This window comes from Rhinopithecus roxellana, chromosome 4 (genome assembly GCF_007565055.1).
Source record: "Rhinopithecus roxellana isolate Shanxi Qingling chromosome 4, ASM756505v1, whole genome shotgun sequence".
NCBI classification, from domain to species: Eukaryota; Metazoa; Chordata; class Mammalia; order Primates; family Cercopithecidae; genus Rhinopithecus; species Rhinopithecus roxellana.
Genome location: NC_044552.1, coordinates 74,047,934 through 74,066,115, shown reverse-complemented (window position 1 = coordinate 74,066,115; position 18,182 = coordinate 74,047,934). Strand labels below are relative to the sequence as shown.

The 18,182-nt window shown below is 45.3% G+C and overlaps 1 protein-coding gene across 4 annotated transcripts in view; it reads left to right on the top strand.

Moving 5' to 3' along the window:
- Positions 1–18,182, top strand: part of ARMC2 (armadillo repeat containing 2) — a 180,399-nt gene that overhangs the window by 102,639 nt on the left and 59,578 nt on the right. For all 4 annotated transcript variants that reach the window (XM_030928187.1, XM_030928185.1, XM_030928188.1 and 1 more), the window contains 5 exons: positions 4,158–4,476; positions 12,675–12,797; positions 13,118–13,231; positions 15,245–15,377; positions 16,107–16,264. In XM_030928187.1, coding sequence (XP_030784047.1) covers positions 4,158–4,476; positions 12,675–12,797; positions 13,118–13,231; positions 15,245–15,377; positions 16,107–16,264 — 847 coding nt within the window. The remainder of the gene's footprint in view (positions 1–4,157; positions 4,477–12,674; positions 12,798–13,117; positions 13,232–15,244; positions 15,378–16,106; positions 16,265–18,182) is intronic.

Below are 18,182 nucleotides of genomic sequence, written 5' to 3'. Positions count from 1 at the left end.
GCACTTAGTCTTCCCAGATTAGACTGCATGTGACAGTGGGGAGAGGTCATTTGAATTTTGAAGAATGATGCCCACTGAGGAGATCTGTTTTTACCAGGGATCTGATCTAAATCCTGGCAAATCAACACTGACAGCGGGAGGTGGGACAGGGCTGGAGAAGCCTACTGAGCTGGACTAAGAGAAAAGCAAGACAGGTAGATGGAGGTGAAATGGCAAGGCCTAGGAAGAGAAAAAAAACAATCCAGCACCCTTAGAAGATGCCATGACATTTCAGGAGGTAAATCGTTTAGTCCTGGTAACAATTTAGGGTGTAGAATGCAGCTATTAATTAAGTAACTTAAGCAATCACTTAAAATCACTTATAATGCATTTCCTGTCTTGTTTAACGTGCTTTTATGGAAATGAGAGAAGAGAGCCCAATTCCAGGAACACGGTGAAGTCCAAAACTTATAAACATCACTGTCATCAAGTGTACGAGGGAGACTGTGGTTTAGATTGGAAAAGATACTGTGAATAGCTTTGTTCAGATGAAAGAAGTGGAAGTTATCATTGTCAGTGAATTAGTTAATTTGTATATGTAAATGCTTAGGACAATGCCTGGCACATCATAAGTACTAATAAGTACTATGTGTTAGTTGCTGCTACTACTGTGCTGCTATTGTTATTAATTATTAGGATTTTCAGAACTAGAACTCATATAGTCTTTAAGCAGAAAACATGTATCAAAGTTCACACAAAAATTTTATTTATAGTCCTCAGCTTAGAAAATATCAGATGAAGTTCTTCTTTCTTGGAAATACCCTCTGTCGTGGTTGGAAAACTGATTTTCTGCTTCTCTGTTGGGTCTGATCAGGGTGGAGGAGAAGCCACCAACTCAGAGCCCAGGGCAGGGCCTTTGCCACCAGGCATTACTTGAAGTAACCCTCTATTTTATGTGAAGTGGGATTCAAGTATTATAATCAGATTGTGTGTGCTTGTTTTAGACTTAAGGCCCATAAATGTCAGCTTCTTTAGGGAACAGTCAGGTAATTGAAGAATGAGAAGATGACCCCTGGCCCAGGAAGGAGATAGTCCCAGATACTCTCTCAAACTAATCCTCTTCAAACTAAAAACAGGCTGGGCACACTGGCTCATGCCTGTAATTCCAGCACTTTGGGAGGCCAAGGCAGATGGATCACTTGAGGTCAGGAGTTTGAGACCAGCCTAGCCAACATGGTGAAACCGCGTCTCTACTAAAAGTACAAAAATTAGCCAAGTTTGATGGTGCATGCCTGTAATCCCAGCTACTTGGGAGGCTGAGACAGGAGAATCACTTGAACGCAGGATGCGGAGGTTGCTGTGAGCTGAGATTGCACCACTACACTCCAGCAACAGGGCAACACTGTGTCTCAAAAAAATATCCCATTATTGGGTATATACCCAAAGGAATGTAAATAAATCATTCCACCAAAAAGACATATGCACACATTTGTTCATTGTAGCACTATTCACAATAGCAAAGACACGGAATCAACGTAAATGTCTATCAGTAGTGGATTGGATGAAGACCATGTAGTACATATACATCATGGAATACTATGCAGCCATAAAAAGAATGAGATCATGTCCTTTGCAGAAACATGGATAGAGCAGGAGGCCATTATCCTTAGCAAACTAACGCAAGAAAGAAAACCAAATACCACAAGTTCTCACTTATAAGTGGGAGCTAAATAGTAAGAACTCATGGACACAAAGAAGGGAACAACAGACACTGGGGCCTACTTGAGGGTGGAGGGTGGGAGAAGGAAGAGGATCAGGAAAAATAACTATTGGGTAGTAAGCTTAGTACCTGGGCGATGAAATAATCTGCATACCACAGCCCCATGACCCAAGATTGCCCATGTAACAAACCTGCTCATGTACCCCTGAGCCTAAAAAGTTAAAAAGAGAGACTTTTCTGCTGCCCACCCAACCCCATGCTCCCCTCCACATCTCTCTGCATCTCACAGCTTCCAGAGTTGAACTCAAATTCTTTCATGATAACTCTGCTGAACCTGACACTGTTCCTGGAGCATCCTCTTTTCGAAACTCTTGTGAGACTACTAGGCCTGCACCACCGAGTTTATTGCTATTAGTTAGCATTTTATTGCTAGGACATAAAAAGAGTTCACAGCAGTGCCCTAATCATTGGTCAATACAATTTGTGCTTTGCCTGTTGTATCTCATGTGATCTCACAGTATGAATTGTATCTCCATTTTGCAAATAAGTTAATGGATGCACAGAGAGGCCAAGCACCTGTGTGAGCCCAGCCTGCCTGGCTCTGGACCTGGGACTCATAATCCGCTTCCGCATCTCACTTCTTCGTTTGCCGTTTTAGTCTCTGCTGTTTCCCCACATATGTTAGCTTTGTCTTCTCAGTAGGTGAGAAGCTCTTCAGAACACTGACTCTCAGACTTGGCTATGTGTGTGTATTCCTAGGCCCCTGGCATTAAGAACTTATCTGAGGACTAACATTCTATTTCCTGGGGTGGAGTCAGGAGCAGGGTCTCCTAACTGGATGACCACTGTGGTTGGTTGAATGCTGTGAGTTGAAATGTCTCTGAAAATGGACTCTGTCCTGGACCATCTCCAGTTTTTGCTGTAGCATTAGCCGCGGTCCTTAATGTTTGGCAAATGGTGCCGGTTGTGCAAGCAGCAGCCTTGCTTCTCTGCAGTGAGTGTTAGGGAAAACTTTTGGTTCTTTTAGCAAGAACAAGCAGGAACAAGTTGGTATTGGCAGAGAAGGCCTAGGTAAATCCAAAAGTTGTACTTTGCCCCCAATCTTCCCCAATTTCCTGGCCACACCTGACAGCCTGGCATCGTACCTGGACATGTGCTCCTCAGTGAAAATGTGCCCAGCCCTTGCCCCTTTGTCCCCTTTTCTTAAGGCTGCTGCTAATTACTGACCCGATCAACAAAGTCAGGTTGATAGTCGTCCCTTTTGGTGACATATGTGCATTTTAAAAGGAGATAATTCTTTAACTGTTCTGCAAGAAGGCAAAGGAGGAGAAAAAGTACATGACACCCTGTATGGGAGGCAGATGTTGGTATAGAAAGGACTCTAGAGTCTGGGTAACCCTAGAATCAAATCCTGACCTTACCCCTTACCAGCCATGTGACCTGGGCGGCTTCTCCAGGCCCTAGTTTCTTGTCTATAAAATGGCACAGTGCCTGGCACTGTATATATAGATATAGATATAATACCATCCAGGCCAGTTGTAGCCCTCCAATGAGTATTCATTTAAAATCTCCTCCTCCCAGGTCACCTTCGTTGACACCCATGGGGAAGGCTGATCTGGACTCATATCTGGACATTGTTGTCAAACTAAAAGCACAGTGATTTTTGTATCTTGTTTAATTTTAAAATGTTCTCAGCTTAGGGTTTGTAAAAACATTTTAAAATTGTAAAATATAACCTATATACAGAAAAGTGCATAAAACGGGTATGCACAATTCAGCAAGTAATTATAAAGGTGTCACTCATGTAACCACCACCCTGGGCAAGAATTGGTAGGTACTGACTGCCTTAAAGTAGTGTAGCTACGTAACACAGCGCTTCTCCACGCTGTGGAGGGGCAGTTTTGGCTGTCACATCTGGAGAGGTATTGTCATCTAGTGGTTGGAGGCCAGGGATGCTGCTGAATGCTCTACAATGCACAGGACACCTCCCCACAACAAAGAATTATCCAGTCTCAAGTGTCAATCCTGCCCAAACTCAAAAACACCATGCTTCAGCCGGAGATGAAATTTTAAGGAAAGATTTGGAATTTCAAGAAACCGGCTATTGTCGAAACTTAGATTTCCATGACACATTTTTAGAAATGCTGTCCCACTCAACTAATTGTTCTCCGAAGGAGAAAAAGAAAGGCGAGCCAGAATTTCAGATGAAGGATCTGAAGGTAATAGGCGTTGCTGATCGCATCAGTCAGTTTGTATTCTTTCATTGCTGCCAGGTGCTTATAATCTCCTCTGTCACTTTGCACTGCTCTTGGGAATCAAATACTATACAAGCGAGTCGAAGCCAGATGTGTTCCATTTTACTATTAATGCAATTGTGAATAAATTAAATACTATCTTCTGCCCCACAATGTGTTCCAGCCCCCTTTGCACTTTTGACTCTTTCTTCTGTTTATTGCAGGATTTAGTCGTCCGTGTTGTTTTTATTCTTGGCAACCTGACGGCGAAAAATAACCAGGCTCGTGAACAGTTTTCCAAAGAGAAAGGGAGCATCCAAACTCTGCTGTCATTATTCCAGACGTTCCATCAGCTGGATCTGCATTCCCAGAAGCCGGTGGGCCAACGAGGCGAGCAGCACAGGGCGCAGAGGCCGCCGTCAGAGGCAGAGGACGTGCTCATCAAGCTGACCCGCGTGCTGGCCAACATTGCCATCCACCCGGGCGTGGGCCCGGTACTGGCCGCCAACCCGGGGATAGTGGGCCTGCTCCTGACCACGCTGGGTGAGAACCGCGGCCAGGCACAACCGACTTTCCCGCAGCCCAAAGACAGTTGTGTGTCTGGGGTGTGATGAGGCTTTTATTAGCACAAGTGGCTCGCTATGCAAAAGTCTTAGCCGTATGAAGGAAATTCCCTCTTCTGTTCAGAACTGTCTTAAAAGTAATCCTGAGTTTTAGAAAAGGAAAAGAAAACATAGTAATAGAGATTATTACTAAAACCCACCAAATTGTACACTTTAAAAGGGTGAATTTTATGGTTTGTGAATTACATTGCAATTTTTTAAAAATTATACTTAGCAAATGAAGAAAACTTGGCTAAACTAACCACAAAAAGTTTAAAATTCCAAATATTTGAGTTTAAAATCCCACATCCCAAATATTGTGGGCAATCCACATGATTAAAATTAATTCCTTTTTTTTTCCTCTTCAGGTTCTTACATTATTTGTAATTACAGTCCCCAGTCATTCAAGTCCTATTAATTCCCCTTGTATTAGCTCAGATTGCCATAACAAAATACCACAGATCGAGCAACTTTGTCAGAAATTTGTTTCTCATGCTTCTGGAGGCAGAGAAATTCAAGAGTAAGGTGCCAGACAGTTCAGCTCCTAGTGAGGGCTCTTCCTCCTGGCCTGCAGACAGCCACCTACTCACTGTGTGCTCACATGGCTATTCCTTGGTGCGAGCACTTGTAGAGCAGGCGACAGTCTTTCTCTCCCCTTCCTCTTTTTATAAAGTCACCAATCCTATCATATTAGGACCCTACCCTTATGGGCTCTGTAACCTGCTATATCTCTTCAAAACCCTATCTCCAAATACAAGCATATTGGGAGTAGGGCTTCAACATATGAATTTTGTTGGGCACACAATTCAATCCATAGCAACCCCTACACTTTTTAGGCCTGTCATCTCCCACAGGCACTTCTGCCTGCTAGTGTGTAGGGAAATTAACTGCAATCTAAGGTAATCAATTTTGCCACTACTAGCTGGGCCTGCTGGCTCAGGCCTGTAATCCCAGCACTTTGAGAGGCTGAGGTGGGTGGATCACAAGGTCAGGAGTTTGAGACCAGCCTGGCCAACATGGTGAAACCCCCTTCTCTACTAAAATACAAAAATTAGCTGGGCATCGTGGTGTGCACGTATAATCCCAGCTACTCAGGAGGCTGAGGCAGAAGAATCATTTCAAATCAGGAGGCAGAGGCCGCAGTGGGCTGAGATCGTGCCACTGCACTCCAGCCTAGGTGACACACTGAGACTCTGTCTCCAAAAAAAAAAAAAAAAAAAAGTAACTACTACTAACCATACTTGTGAAAAATGTTGTTGTTTTGGAAGGAAGCTTAATGCCTGACACAAATGATGTTTTGGAGGAGCAAACTGTGAACTCCCTGCTCCCCCTCGCCTCCACTATTCAACTCAAGAGCCATTTCCTGAGCTCTTTCTGGGTAATGAGTTCTGTGCTATGCATTCAGTTTCATTTATTCTGCTCAGGCTGCCATAACAAAATCTCATAAACTGGGGAGCTTCAACAGACATGTATTTTCTCACAGTTCTAGAAACTGGAAGTCCGAGACCAAGATGCCAGCAGGGTCAGGGTCTGGTGTGGGCTCCCCTTCCTGGCCTGTGGTTGATTGCCCTCTCACTGGGTCCTCATGTGCTGAAGAGAGCACGCTCTGGGATCCCTTCTACTTCTTGTAAGGGTACCAGCTCTACCGGATAAGGGCCCCACCCTTCTGACCTCGTTTAACCTTTATCACTTCCCCACAGGACCTAGCTCCAAATACAGTCACATTGAGGGGATAGGGCTTCTACGTGTGCATTCTGGGGGACACCAACATTCAGTTTAGAACAAGGTTTTAAAAATGGAGGCTGGCATGTGCTTTCAAGGAATTCGGTATATACGGTAGAGGGACATCAGGTGCACAGACAAGAACCGCAGTTTCTGAGAAGGGCAGAAGCTAGGCGCACACAGCTAAGGGATGGGTGGCAGAACCCGGCTGTGGGCGTGTGAGTGACAAGGCCGTGCTTCACTATGGAGCTTTACGGTTGAAAATGCATTTTCATATCTGTTACCTCACAACAATGTGAGGGCACGTTTTTGTTATTTTCTTCATTTCACAGATGAGGAAACAGGCTCCGTGAGATATAGTGACTTTCACAGGTCACAAAGTGAGCAAGTGGCAAAGTCGCTGGGCCCCTGACCTGTGCTTCCCCGCGCCCCACATCACATGTCACCACCCGTCTAGAGAAAGGACTCTTCAATTCTGACTGGGATCTGCACCATGACTTACCACTTCCATGTAGATAACTCAGCAATCTCTGTGTTTAGGCTTGAACTCTTTTCCAAGCTGCTGACTGCACATTAAGCCGCGTGGAAGAATATACACGTAGCTGTAAGAGAAATTCAGTTTCTGTTCCAACCTCAAAATGTTCAGCATTTGCTCTGTAGCATGCCCGTGTCTGCTGAAGCTCCTCTCCCCTTCCTGAGATCCACTCACCACACTGAGCAGGCTTCTCAGCCCAGGACCAGGGATGTGACTGCTGCAGAATCAGCTGTGGGACTCATTAAAACACCCTTTTTGGTTTCTGGCCCTTGCCCAGAAACTGCCTCTATAAAATGCCATTAGAGTCTTGAAATCTGCCTTTTAATGCCTCCTCTGCCCCCAGGTGAGTCTTTTGTCCATTAAGTGTTGAGACCCAGTGCCTCAGGGAACCACGCTGGCTTTTCTGGCTCCTCAGAATCTAGCAGAAGCCTGAAACCCACTGGGCGAGTTCTCATCTGTTGCGGAATTAATGCTTTTGCCTGACTGTGGCTGCCCAGGAAGGGCCTGAGGACCAGACCTCAAACACCTGGACTGGGGGCACATGGCTGTGAACAGCCAAGAAATAGAGTTAGGCATGATTCATTATCCCACAATTGTTAATATTCACATATAAAGTGAAAAAACTCCTCATCTTATAAATATTTTGAGTTTAGAAATTACATTTCTACTTATAAAGGAAGAGTGAATAACTTGCTTTTGACTCAAAAGAAAGTGATGCTTTGGGGTAGGAGAAAGAGGCAAGAGGCTAGGCATGGTGACTCACGCCTATAATCCCAGCACTTTGGGAAGCCAAGGCAGGTAGATTGCTTGAGGCCAGGGGTTCTAGACCAGACTGGGCAACATGGCAAAACCCTGTCTCTGTTAAAAAAAAAAAAAAAAAAAAGAAGCTGAGTGTGGTGGCACACGCCTGTGATCTCAGCTGCTCAGGAGACTGAGGTGGGAGAATTACCTGAGCCCAGGAAGTCAAGGCTGCAGTGAGCCACGATTCACTGCTGCACTCTGGCCTGGGCAACAGAGTGAGACCCTTTCTCAAAAAAAAAAAAAAAAGGTCCAGGCACGGTGGCTCACACCTGTCATCCCAGCACTTTGGGAGGCCAAGGCAGGTGTTATCATGAGGTCAGGAGTTCGAGATCAGCCTCGCCAACATAATGAAACCCCGTCTCTACTAAAAATACAAAAAAATTAACCAGGCGTGGTGGCAGGTGCCTGTAATCCCAGCTACTTGGGAGACTGAGGCAAGGAGAATCGCTTGAACCTGGGGGGGGCAGAGATTGCAATGAGCTGAGATCGTGCCACTGCACTCCAGCCCAGGTGACAGTGCGAGAACTCCGTCTAAAAAAAAAGAAAAGGCTGGTAGCGGTGGCTCATGCCTGTAATCCTAGCACTTTGGGAAGCTGAGGCGAGTGGATCACTTGAGGCCAGGAGTTCAAGACCAGCCTGGCCAACATGGCAAAACCCCGTCTCTACTAAAAATACAAAAATTAGCCAGGCATGGTGGCACGCGCCTATAGTCCTAGCTACTCAGGAGGCTGAGGCAGGAAGATCTTTTGAACCTAGGAGGTGGAGGTTGTAGTGAGCCAAGATCATACCGCTGCACTCCAGCATTTACGACAGAGTGAGACTCTCTCTAAAGCTCCCTGGCTGCTCCTGATACAGGTGGTCAGGGGCCTCCCTGTGAGAAATGTTTTAGTCTCTGTAAACATTTGGTACCATATGAGGTTGAGCAGAAGTGAAGAAACCCTGCTCTCCCGTGATGGGTCAGGCCTCTTGCCTACTATGCCTTAGGCAGTTGTTTGGACAAGCAGGTGATCCCTTCTCTATTCTCTTCTGAAAGATTTTATCTCCAAATAAAAGTTTATAGAAGGGCAAAAGTCACCCCTGACAGGGGGTCACCCCCTTCTACCTTCCCCTTACATGACTCGACTCCTGGGTGAGTTTCTGAGCCCTGCTAAGCCCTTTCTACACTGGTCTCTGGGGATTTCCTACCTGTTTTATCTGCATCAGTGTGGAGTGGTGATCACATTCCAGAAAAGGCCTCCTGCCCCCTCTGACAGGCCTGGCAGCTTAGAGCAATGCAGGGCCAGTGCTGGGCTGTGACTGTGACTATTGAAAGGGCCTGCCCAGGGCTTGGTTGTGCTGACTGAAGTCAGAGTTGCTGCTGTCCTGTTTACCCTCAGAGCTGAGCACTCCTCCCAGCCTGATGGCTCCTGTGGCATGGCCCCCTTGCCCAGTCACGTGGGAAGGGCATCCCTTGGGTTTTTTTCTTCCTATCTCCCTCTAGCCCTGCACCCTTCACAGGGAGTTGCTTGTACCCCAGGACTTGCCTAGAGAGGTCAGCCTCATTGCAGAGGGTCTTTTAAAAATCAATAATGTGTTCTAGTAAGAACTGACCCTCTCAGTATGCCACCAGACTCAGATTTGCTGACTTAGTGGCAAGTCCAAATTCCAGATTTTCTTGTATCTGTGAGTCAATTATAGAGGGTAGGATGGTTCTGTCATGCTTTTTTAGAAGCAGTCTATTGCCCCAACTAGCTTCAATGCGAACTCAGCAACACTGAGTCCTTGACTTCAGCAGGGTTCTGTGGAAAGAGTAGGATAGTAGAGTCAAATAGACCTGGATTCAGATGTGTGCTCTATGAAGTCAGGCGAGGTATTGAACTTCTCTAAACCTCAGTGTTCTCATCTGACCCCTAAATTTATCTTTGAAGTCCTAACCCCCATGTGATGGTATTTGGAGATGGGGCCTTTGGGAGATGATTAGGTTTAGATAAGACCATGATGTGGGGCCCTCATGCTGGAGTTAGGTCCCTTATAAGAAGAGACGCCAGAGCCTGACCACGCAGTCTCCCTGATCTTGGACTTCCAGCCTCCGTAACTGTGAGAAAATAAAATTCTGTTGGCTCAAGCCACCCAGTTTATGGTATTTTATTATGATAGGCCAAGGTAACTGAGACAGATGCACCTTTCGAGAATTAATTATTGTGGGTGTGAATTCTTGTAAGTGCATCTAAAACTTATTAGTAGCTGACTTCTGGGGGTTACATGCATGTAAAGTGCCTGGTGCTGCTCATGATAAATGCTTAGCAGCTGTGAGGACCTACCCTCTAGTTCCAGGTACCAGACACCATTCCTGCTTCTCAAACGTGTGGTCCTTTGGGAGGTTAGACACATAAGAGCTACCCTGCATTTTCTGGACAAGCTAACGAATTCTCCTACCAAGGCAACAGAAATAAAACAGATCCCCAAACACTGCCCAAGACCTAGTGTCATCAGTCTGGGGCTGGAGGAAACCAGGGCCGTAGACCCTTTGCCCAAGAGTTAGATATTCACCTGAGCCACTCCCCATGAGCTGTCATTCTGGATGGCCCATCTGTTCATTTAATAAGCACCTACTTAGCACCCACTATGTGCCATGCATTCATTTAAACCCTCGAATGCATTTAAACTTTGTAACAACTCTATAATGTAGGTGCAATGATCATGCTCACTTTACAGTCAAGGAAACTGAGGCCCAGGGAGGTTAAATAACTTAAGTGTGGTCACATGGCCAGTGAGTGGAAGCACAGGGTTCTGGCTTCAGAGTCATGGCCAAAGCAAGAGGGAAGAATTTTGGAGGTCTTGTGTCCCTTCTTTCACCATGACTAGAATATTGCCTTACAGTAGAATCCATATTGATAACCAAACAGTTCAGTTCCGTGTTCCCTTTTTATATACTTAAACTAAAACACAGGAAGTCAGGTCTTTATTTATTCTTTTTCCAAGTATCCATTAAGTGTCTACCAGGTACTGGGCCTATGCTGGCTGCTCCAGCGGGAGGGGCCACTGGCGGAAGGAACAGTCTATGTCTTCTGCAGCCTACAAATGACTGAGCTTTCCTTTCAACATTGTAATTTATAAAAAGGCTGTTCTCTTTAATGAACAGGGAAAGATGGCCAAAGGGGGTGGTACTTAAGTCAGAGAATTTAAGAATAAGCACAGTCCTCTTCCTCAGCTCATAGCCGCCCTGCTTGCTCCCCGAGGAAAAACTTCGGTTTCATACAGGAGATGGGGTCTCCCTCTGTCACTCAGGCTGCAGTGCAGTGGTGCAATCTTAGCTCACTGCAACCTCTGCCTCCCAGGTTCAAGCAATTCTTCTGCCTCAGCCTCCCAAGTACCTGGGATTACAGGCTTGTGCCATCACGCCGGGCTAATTGTTGTCTTTTTAGTGGAGATGAGGGTTTCACCATATTGGCCAGGCTGGTCTCATACTCCTGACCTCAAGTGATCCACCCACCTCGGCCTCCCAAAGTGCTGGGATTACAAGCGCGTGCCACCACGGCGGCTAATTTTTTGTATTTTTTGTAAAGACAGGATTTCGCAGTGTTGCTCAGGCCAGTCTGATTGCCCGAGTCTTATATCCAACTGCCTACCCCTCCTCTCCTGGGGGTGCTTCAGAAGCACCTCAGCATATCTGAAGCTGAACTCATGACCTGTCCCTGAACTTGGCCCTCTTCCTGTGCCCTTAATTCAGGCATCTACCCAGTTATGTGCACCCAGGTGATTCCTCTCCCTCACACCCCATCCAGTCTCTGCCAAGCACAGTCTCTACTCTGCCACATCTCTGCCATTGCCCATGTCCATGCTATGTTGAGGTCATTGGGACCACTCCCAGCTGCAGCCCTGCCTCTGCTCCTCCCCACACTGTGGCCAGAAACGTCAACAGATGAGTCTGGAGACTGAGTGGGAGGCAGAGACAAAAACCACTAAGGGCCTTATGTGCTAAGCTAGAGGATCAATTATTCTTGCATCCAGCACTCACTATGTGCCAGGCACTGTTCTAGAAGCCTGGGAATGCAGCCATGAATAAAACAGACACATCCCTAGGCCTCAGGGAGCTGACATTTTACGGCTGAAAGACAAACATTAAACACGTATATAACATCAGGTGGTCATATGTGCTATGGAGAAAATTAAAGCAGGGTAAGAGAAAAGAGAACAGGTGCTATTTTAAATAGGGAGGTTACGGAAAGTATGTTCAGCAAGGCGGCCTCTAAGTGACTGCTGGGAGGACGTAAGGAGTGAGCCAAGTGGCTAACTGGGAGGAGAGTATGTTCCAGAAGAAAGTTCAGCAGTGCACGGGTTCTCAGGCAGGGGCATGCTGGCATATTCCAAGAGGCCAGGAGGCTGCTGTGGTTGACCCTGGGGGTCTGGGAGTAGGAGGAGCAAATGAGGCCAGAGAGGTAAGGCCTGGAGCTGCCAGGTAGGTCTTGTGGACCAGACAACGTGGACTATTCATGGGTTATGAGGTGGGTGGCATTAACTGACTTGCTTTTAAAGGATAACTGTTGAGAATAGATTTAGGGAGGCAAAAGTGGAAGAAGGGAAGCCAGCAAGTGCTGAGAGATGAATTAGGGGGTTGGTAGAGGAGGCCAGAGGTGTCTTCTAGAGTTCATAGTCACTGACAGATCATGACCTCAGGGCCATTCCGTTAGGAGGCGGTGTGGGAAGTAGGGCAAAGACTCCAGGGAGGAGCCCCTGGGAGAGCCCGAAAACCCAGAAAACAGGCGGGAATAGAGATGGCTCCGCTCACTGCCATGTTGGCCCCTTTGCTTTACTTCAGACACAGAGCCCAGATCAGCCGGGCTTTTCCAAACCTCCTGGCTACAAGGATTGAGTTGACAGTATCCTCTCTGCTCTGGCCAGGAGCTGGTCCTTGTATTTGGGGCATTTCCGTGCAGGAGGAGTCGGGGGAAATCAAGTGGTAAAGCTGCCTCTCCAAGGCCTTTGTAGGGACCCTGCTGTGACAGCAGCCTGCTCCTGGCCCTGCTGTTGCTGTAGTTACAATGTGCTTGGGTCTACTCCTGCAATGGGTCTTTGACTCCCTTATCCTCACTTCATTTCAGAATACAAGTCACTTGATGATTGTGAGGAGCTGGTGATCAATGCTACAGCGACAATCAACAATTTATCTTACTACCAAGTGAAGAATTCCATAATTCAAGACAAAAAGCTATATATTGCTGAATGTAAGGTTCAGAGTTGGATTTGGATAAATGAGTGCTCATTTGAGGTTTCGATTTTATTAACTAAACACAGAGCTGGAGACATTACTATCTTCTGCCTTCTGGTACAAAAATGTCTTACTTAGAACCTGATGATTCTAAGAAATTAGAATATGGGGAAACTAGAAATGGAAAAAATTAGTTTCTTAGTTCTTGCTAAAGTCCCTTACAGTTTGTATTTTATTATTTTAAAATTATCAGTATTTAGTATGATGTTGATTTCCATTAACCTTTAAGTTAAAACTTAAATTCACTGATTTAATTTCTCTGGTCACCAAATCCAGTGCTCTTAAAGCTTCTTGTCAGTAACAACATGGATGGAATCCTGGAGGCTGTACGTGTTTTCGGAAATCTCTCCCAGGATCGTGATGTCTGCGATTTCATTGTGCAGAACAATGGTGAGTTAATGACACTAGAATTCATAAACATTCACTTCTTGCCAATAATCAGCGGAGTGGTTTTGGAGCTTGAGTCATTACAGTGTTATACTTGTTTCTGCTTTGAGATTTGTAGAGCTCCTTGTTTAAGGCTCCTGGCTCAGGATGCCAAGATGGACCTAGGCAGTATTCCTCTCTCCCTTGTGAATGGCCTTCTGTGCTCCAAGATGGGGTGTGTGTATGTTCATCACTTCTGTCTGGGGGCATATTCTCAAGAAGACATTCTCTTTTATGTACTAGAATGTCTATTACATTTTGCTTAGAAGAGCAAAAAGTAGAAACAACCTAAATGTCCCTCAACAGACAAGAGGACAAATTCATTATGGTATATTCACGCAATAAAATGTTCTCTAGCATTCAAAAGCAATAGGAGGATATATACAGAGGAGTGCCATGAATATAAGTTTTAAAACATACAAAACTATCTTGGGTATTGCTTCTGCATAGGTATTCATGTAGTGATGCCATACAGTATAAATAGTAATTGGAAATAGTAAACTCCAATTTAAGACAGAGTTCAGGCTGGGTCCAGTGGTTCAACCCTGTAATACCAGCACCTTGGGAGGCTAAGGTGGGAGGATTGCTCGAGGGCATGAGTTTGAGATAAACCTGGGTAACATAGTGAGACACTGTCTCTGCAAAAATTAAAAATTAGCCAGACATGGTGGCACATGCCTGTAGTCCCAGCTACTTGGGAGGCTGAGGCAGGAGGATCAGTTGAGCCCAGAAGTTTGAGGCTGCAGTGAGCCATGATTGTGCTACTGCCCTCCAGGCTGGGAGACAGAGTGAGAACCTACCTCTAAAAGATAAAAATTAAAAATTAAAAAAGGACAGCATTCACCTCTGGAAGGAAAGGGATGTCCAAAGATTATCATTAGACCTATAATGTTATTTATTATCAACAAATAAGAATTGTTTATATTTATTATGTACATGTTGTTTGGAATGTAATGTTTTATTTCTTAAACTGAGTGGCAAGTACCCACATGTTTATACCCTTTGTATGTCTCAAATATTTTTGCATGTCTCAAATATTAGTGTACTTTGACTCTTTGTATGTCTCAAATATTTCATGTAACAATAATAATTTTAAAAACATAACTTCCATGTTCGTAATGGAAAATTTCAATAATACAGATATAAAAAGCAGCAGCAGCAAACCATGCCCATCTCTCACTACCTACAGATAACTGCACATTTTGCTGGGCAGTCTTTAGCTTCTTAAGAGCACATGTGTATGTGATGTCGCCTCTGCCAAGCTCACTGCCCAACCCAGTCGACAGGGCCGGGGCTAGAAGAGGGCACCCCCTCTCAGGTGCATGCACCGTGGGAGGAGGCAGAATGCACACTTTACTCACTCTTCCCCAACCCTTTGCTCAGCATCTGCTGAGGGATGAGTAAACAGGACAATTGGTTCCCAGTTGCATTTCCTAGGAGTCAGGGAAAATGATTCCCCGGAGGCGGGAGCCTGTGCTGCCCTGAGATGTCCCTACACTGGAAGGCCTGCCTTGCCACAGGTTGGTTTTCAGCAGTCTGAGTCTTACACATGGCCCTGGGAGACTTCAGGAATGATCCCACCAGGAGCCAGCTCCCCGCTCCAGGACTGTGTATTTAAAGACAGTTGCTGCTGGAGGTTCAGGAAAACCCTTGAGAACAACTGGCAGTTAGATGAGTGTCACCTGTGCTCCCTCGTGTCCACCAGCAGGGACTCTTTCACTGCTGTGGAGAAGCAGCTGCTGCCTGGGTCAGGTGTTGCAGTATCTGGGGACTGGGGGAGCCGGCTCTGGGAGTGGTGGGTATTGGGGAACCCACTGCTGGGTGATGGATAAAGCCTTAGGAAGAATGAGTTAAGTCCCTTAACAGGGATTCTGAGTTTGCAAACCACTCCCCATTTCCCCTGTACCATCTGTAAAACAAGAGACAGCTGGGAACCCTGGGCTTTTACTGGGCTGCATTTGCACTCTTCCCTCGTAGTCCACAGGTTCATGATGGCGCTGCTGGATGCTCAGCATCAGGATATCTGCTTTTCTGCCTGTGGTGTTCTCCTCAATCTCACTGTGGATAAAGACAAGCGTGTCATCCTGAAAGAAGGAGGTGGCATTAAGAAGTAAGTTTCCAGGTGTAGGGTACTGACTTGGGATTTGAAGGACATCGTGTTCTCCAGAGCTTGGGTCCTCTCATCATTCCTGTGGGGCAAAGGGATTTCAACATTGGGAAGCCCCTAAGCTGAGGCTGAAGAGGGTGTTTAGATTCCACTGGATACTTAAAATGGTGTAGAAATAGGCCGGGCGTGGTGGCTCATGCCTGTAATCCCAGCATTTTGGGAGGCCGAGGTGGGCGAATCACTTGAGGCCGGGAGTTCAAGAGCAGCCTGGCCAACATGGTGAAATCCCGTCTCTACTAAAAAGACAAAAATTAGCCGGGCATGGTAGCGCATGCCTGCAATCCCAGCTACTTGGGAGGCTGAGGCACGAGAATTGCTTGAGATAAACCTGGGTAACATAGTGAGACACTGTCTCTGCAAAAATTAAAAATTAGCCAGACATGGTGGCACATGCCTGTAGTCCCAGCTACTTGGGAGGCTGAGGCAGGAGGATCAGTTGAGCCGAGATCGTGCCACTGCACTTCAGCCTGGGCAACAGAGTGAGACTGTCTCAAAAAAAAAAAAAAGGGTGCAGAAGTAGATTATTGCTACTTTGTAACCACTTAATTTTATAGATAAGGAATTATTTTAAGTGATCTCTGGATTATACTTACGTATCACAGAAGGATAATCATGCTAACAATATTAAAGACAGATTCTGACCTAATAACTTCTCAATTTGAACTTTACTAGGTTAGTGGATTGTTTAAGAGATTTTGGTCCTACTGATTGGCAGCTGGCCTGCTTGGTTTGTAAAACTCTATGGAACTTCAGTGAAAACACTAATGCTTCGTCATGTTTTGGAAATGAAGACACCAACACACTCTTACTCCTGCTCTCATCATTTTTAGGTAAGGCTCTTGACTATGATGAGTCTGTGAGTTTTATCAGAGTGTGAGATAGTTTTTTTCTGTGACCTGTTCAGATAAATATTAGTATGCATTTGGGTGACTATACTTCTATAAGCAACAAGAGTATGTTAAAGATTATTATAATTTGGAACTATCTGAAGAGGCTGAATGCTATTTACGATGGGGACAGAAGGACTTTCAACTCATTAGATACAATCATGATTTCTTCTGTGGCTTTTTTTTTTTTTTCCATTTTCTCTAACGTGCATAAATATAAGACCTCAGCATAAATGTATTTCTCTTGTTCAAAAGCATATAGACACTGTTGTAATTGAGAAAATAGGGCTAAAAATGGCTAAAAGCTACTCAATTAAGTCATGCTTTTAAATGAAGCTGTACATTTTAATTAGCTACATTAATTGTCATGTGGGTGAGGGCCTGTGAGACTATTTGGCATTACAATGGGGTTTATATCCTTGAAAGGAAGGAAATCGGTGATACAAATCAAAGGAAAGAAGATTGTTTCTTTCTTTTCTTGTTGCTCTGTCACCCAGGATGGAATGCAGTGGCGCGATCACTGCTTTCTGCAGCCCTAAACTCCTGGGCTCAAGTGATCCTCCTGCCTCTGCCTCTCAAGTAGCTGGGACTACAGACACACACCACCATGCGCAGATAATTAAAATAAATTTTTTTTTTGTAGAGATGAGGTCTTACTATGTTACCCAGGCTGGTGTCAAACTCTTGGGCTCAAGCGATGCTCCCACCTCAGCCTCCCGAAGTGCTGGGATTACTGGTGGGAACCACCTTGCCTGGCCAGGACCATTTTTTACATTTAAAAATTTTTTATAATTTTAGAATAATTTTTTTTCATCCTGGGTTAATTCTAAAAACAGTGATTTGGGTCAGTAAATGAGTGTTTTTAATAATCATTTTTCCCAAATAGAGGAGATGTACCCATCACTGCCCAGCCACCATACTGGATCTGGGAGGCCATGTGGAAAGGCTCAAGGTCACTCAGAAGCCATAGGTGCTAAGTTTTTAAAGTTTGAGTTCAACTTCTCCTCAACCTGAGAAAGCTTGACACCTTTCCTTTACACTCCTTCACCAACCAGAGCAGAGGCTCCCAATCCTAGCTGCATAGCAGACTCACTTGTGGAACTTTTAAAAACACAGATTCTCAGCCGCTCCGAAATGATATTTTATCATCTCCAAGATGAGGATAATTAATGTCCAGCTTGCGGGGTGATAAATGAGCAGATGTGTACAAAGAGCCTAACACAGTGCCTGCCACATAGCAAGTCCTCAGAAGGCGGCTGACGTGCTCTGGAAACTCTTAAGCATTGTAACACTATGCTACTAAACAGGAACTGGAACTCAGGAGTTGTTTGAAAGAATTGGGTGTGCTAGGTCGATGTGAAATTTGGTTTTTCCAGGTAAATATAATTTTGTATATGTGTTTTAAAACAATAAGGAAAAAAATTGAGCATCTTCTTTTAATCATTGAGCTTCACAGTTGGCTCCATGAGCATTAAACTGTCTCAGGTTGTAGGAAGCAGAAGTGCATGTTCAGGTTGCCTTAATTCAGTTCTCGATGGTGGTAGAGCATTGAAATCAGCTGTGGAGTTAAACCCCCAAAAAACCGGAAACATCTTCCTGGCCCCAGCCCTGGGAATTCTGATTCAGAAGCTCTGGGATGAGGCTGAGAATCTGTGTTCAGAGTTCCACAGGTGAGTCTGATAATAGCTAGGATTGAGAGCCCTAGCTCTCGTTAGCAAAGGAGCTTAAGGGAAGAGTGTACAGACAAGAAAGAAGCCAGGAAACAAGACACTGCTCAAAGCCTCCCAGAGAGCCAGTCAGGAGCCGGGAGTCCCAGGTGACCCCTCAGCTGCTGGCGTCATGAGCTCTGCCCCCTGGGCTC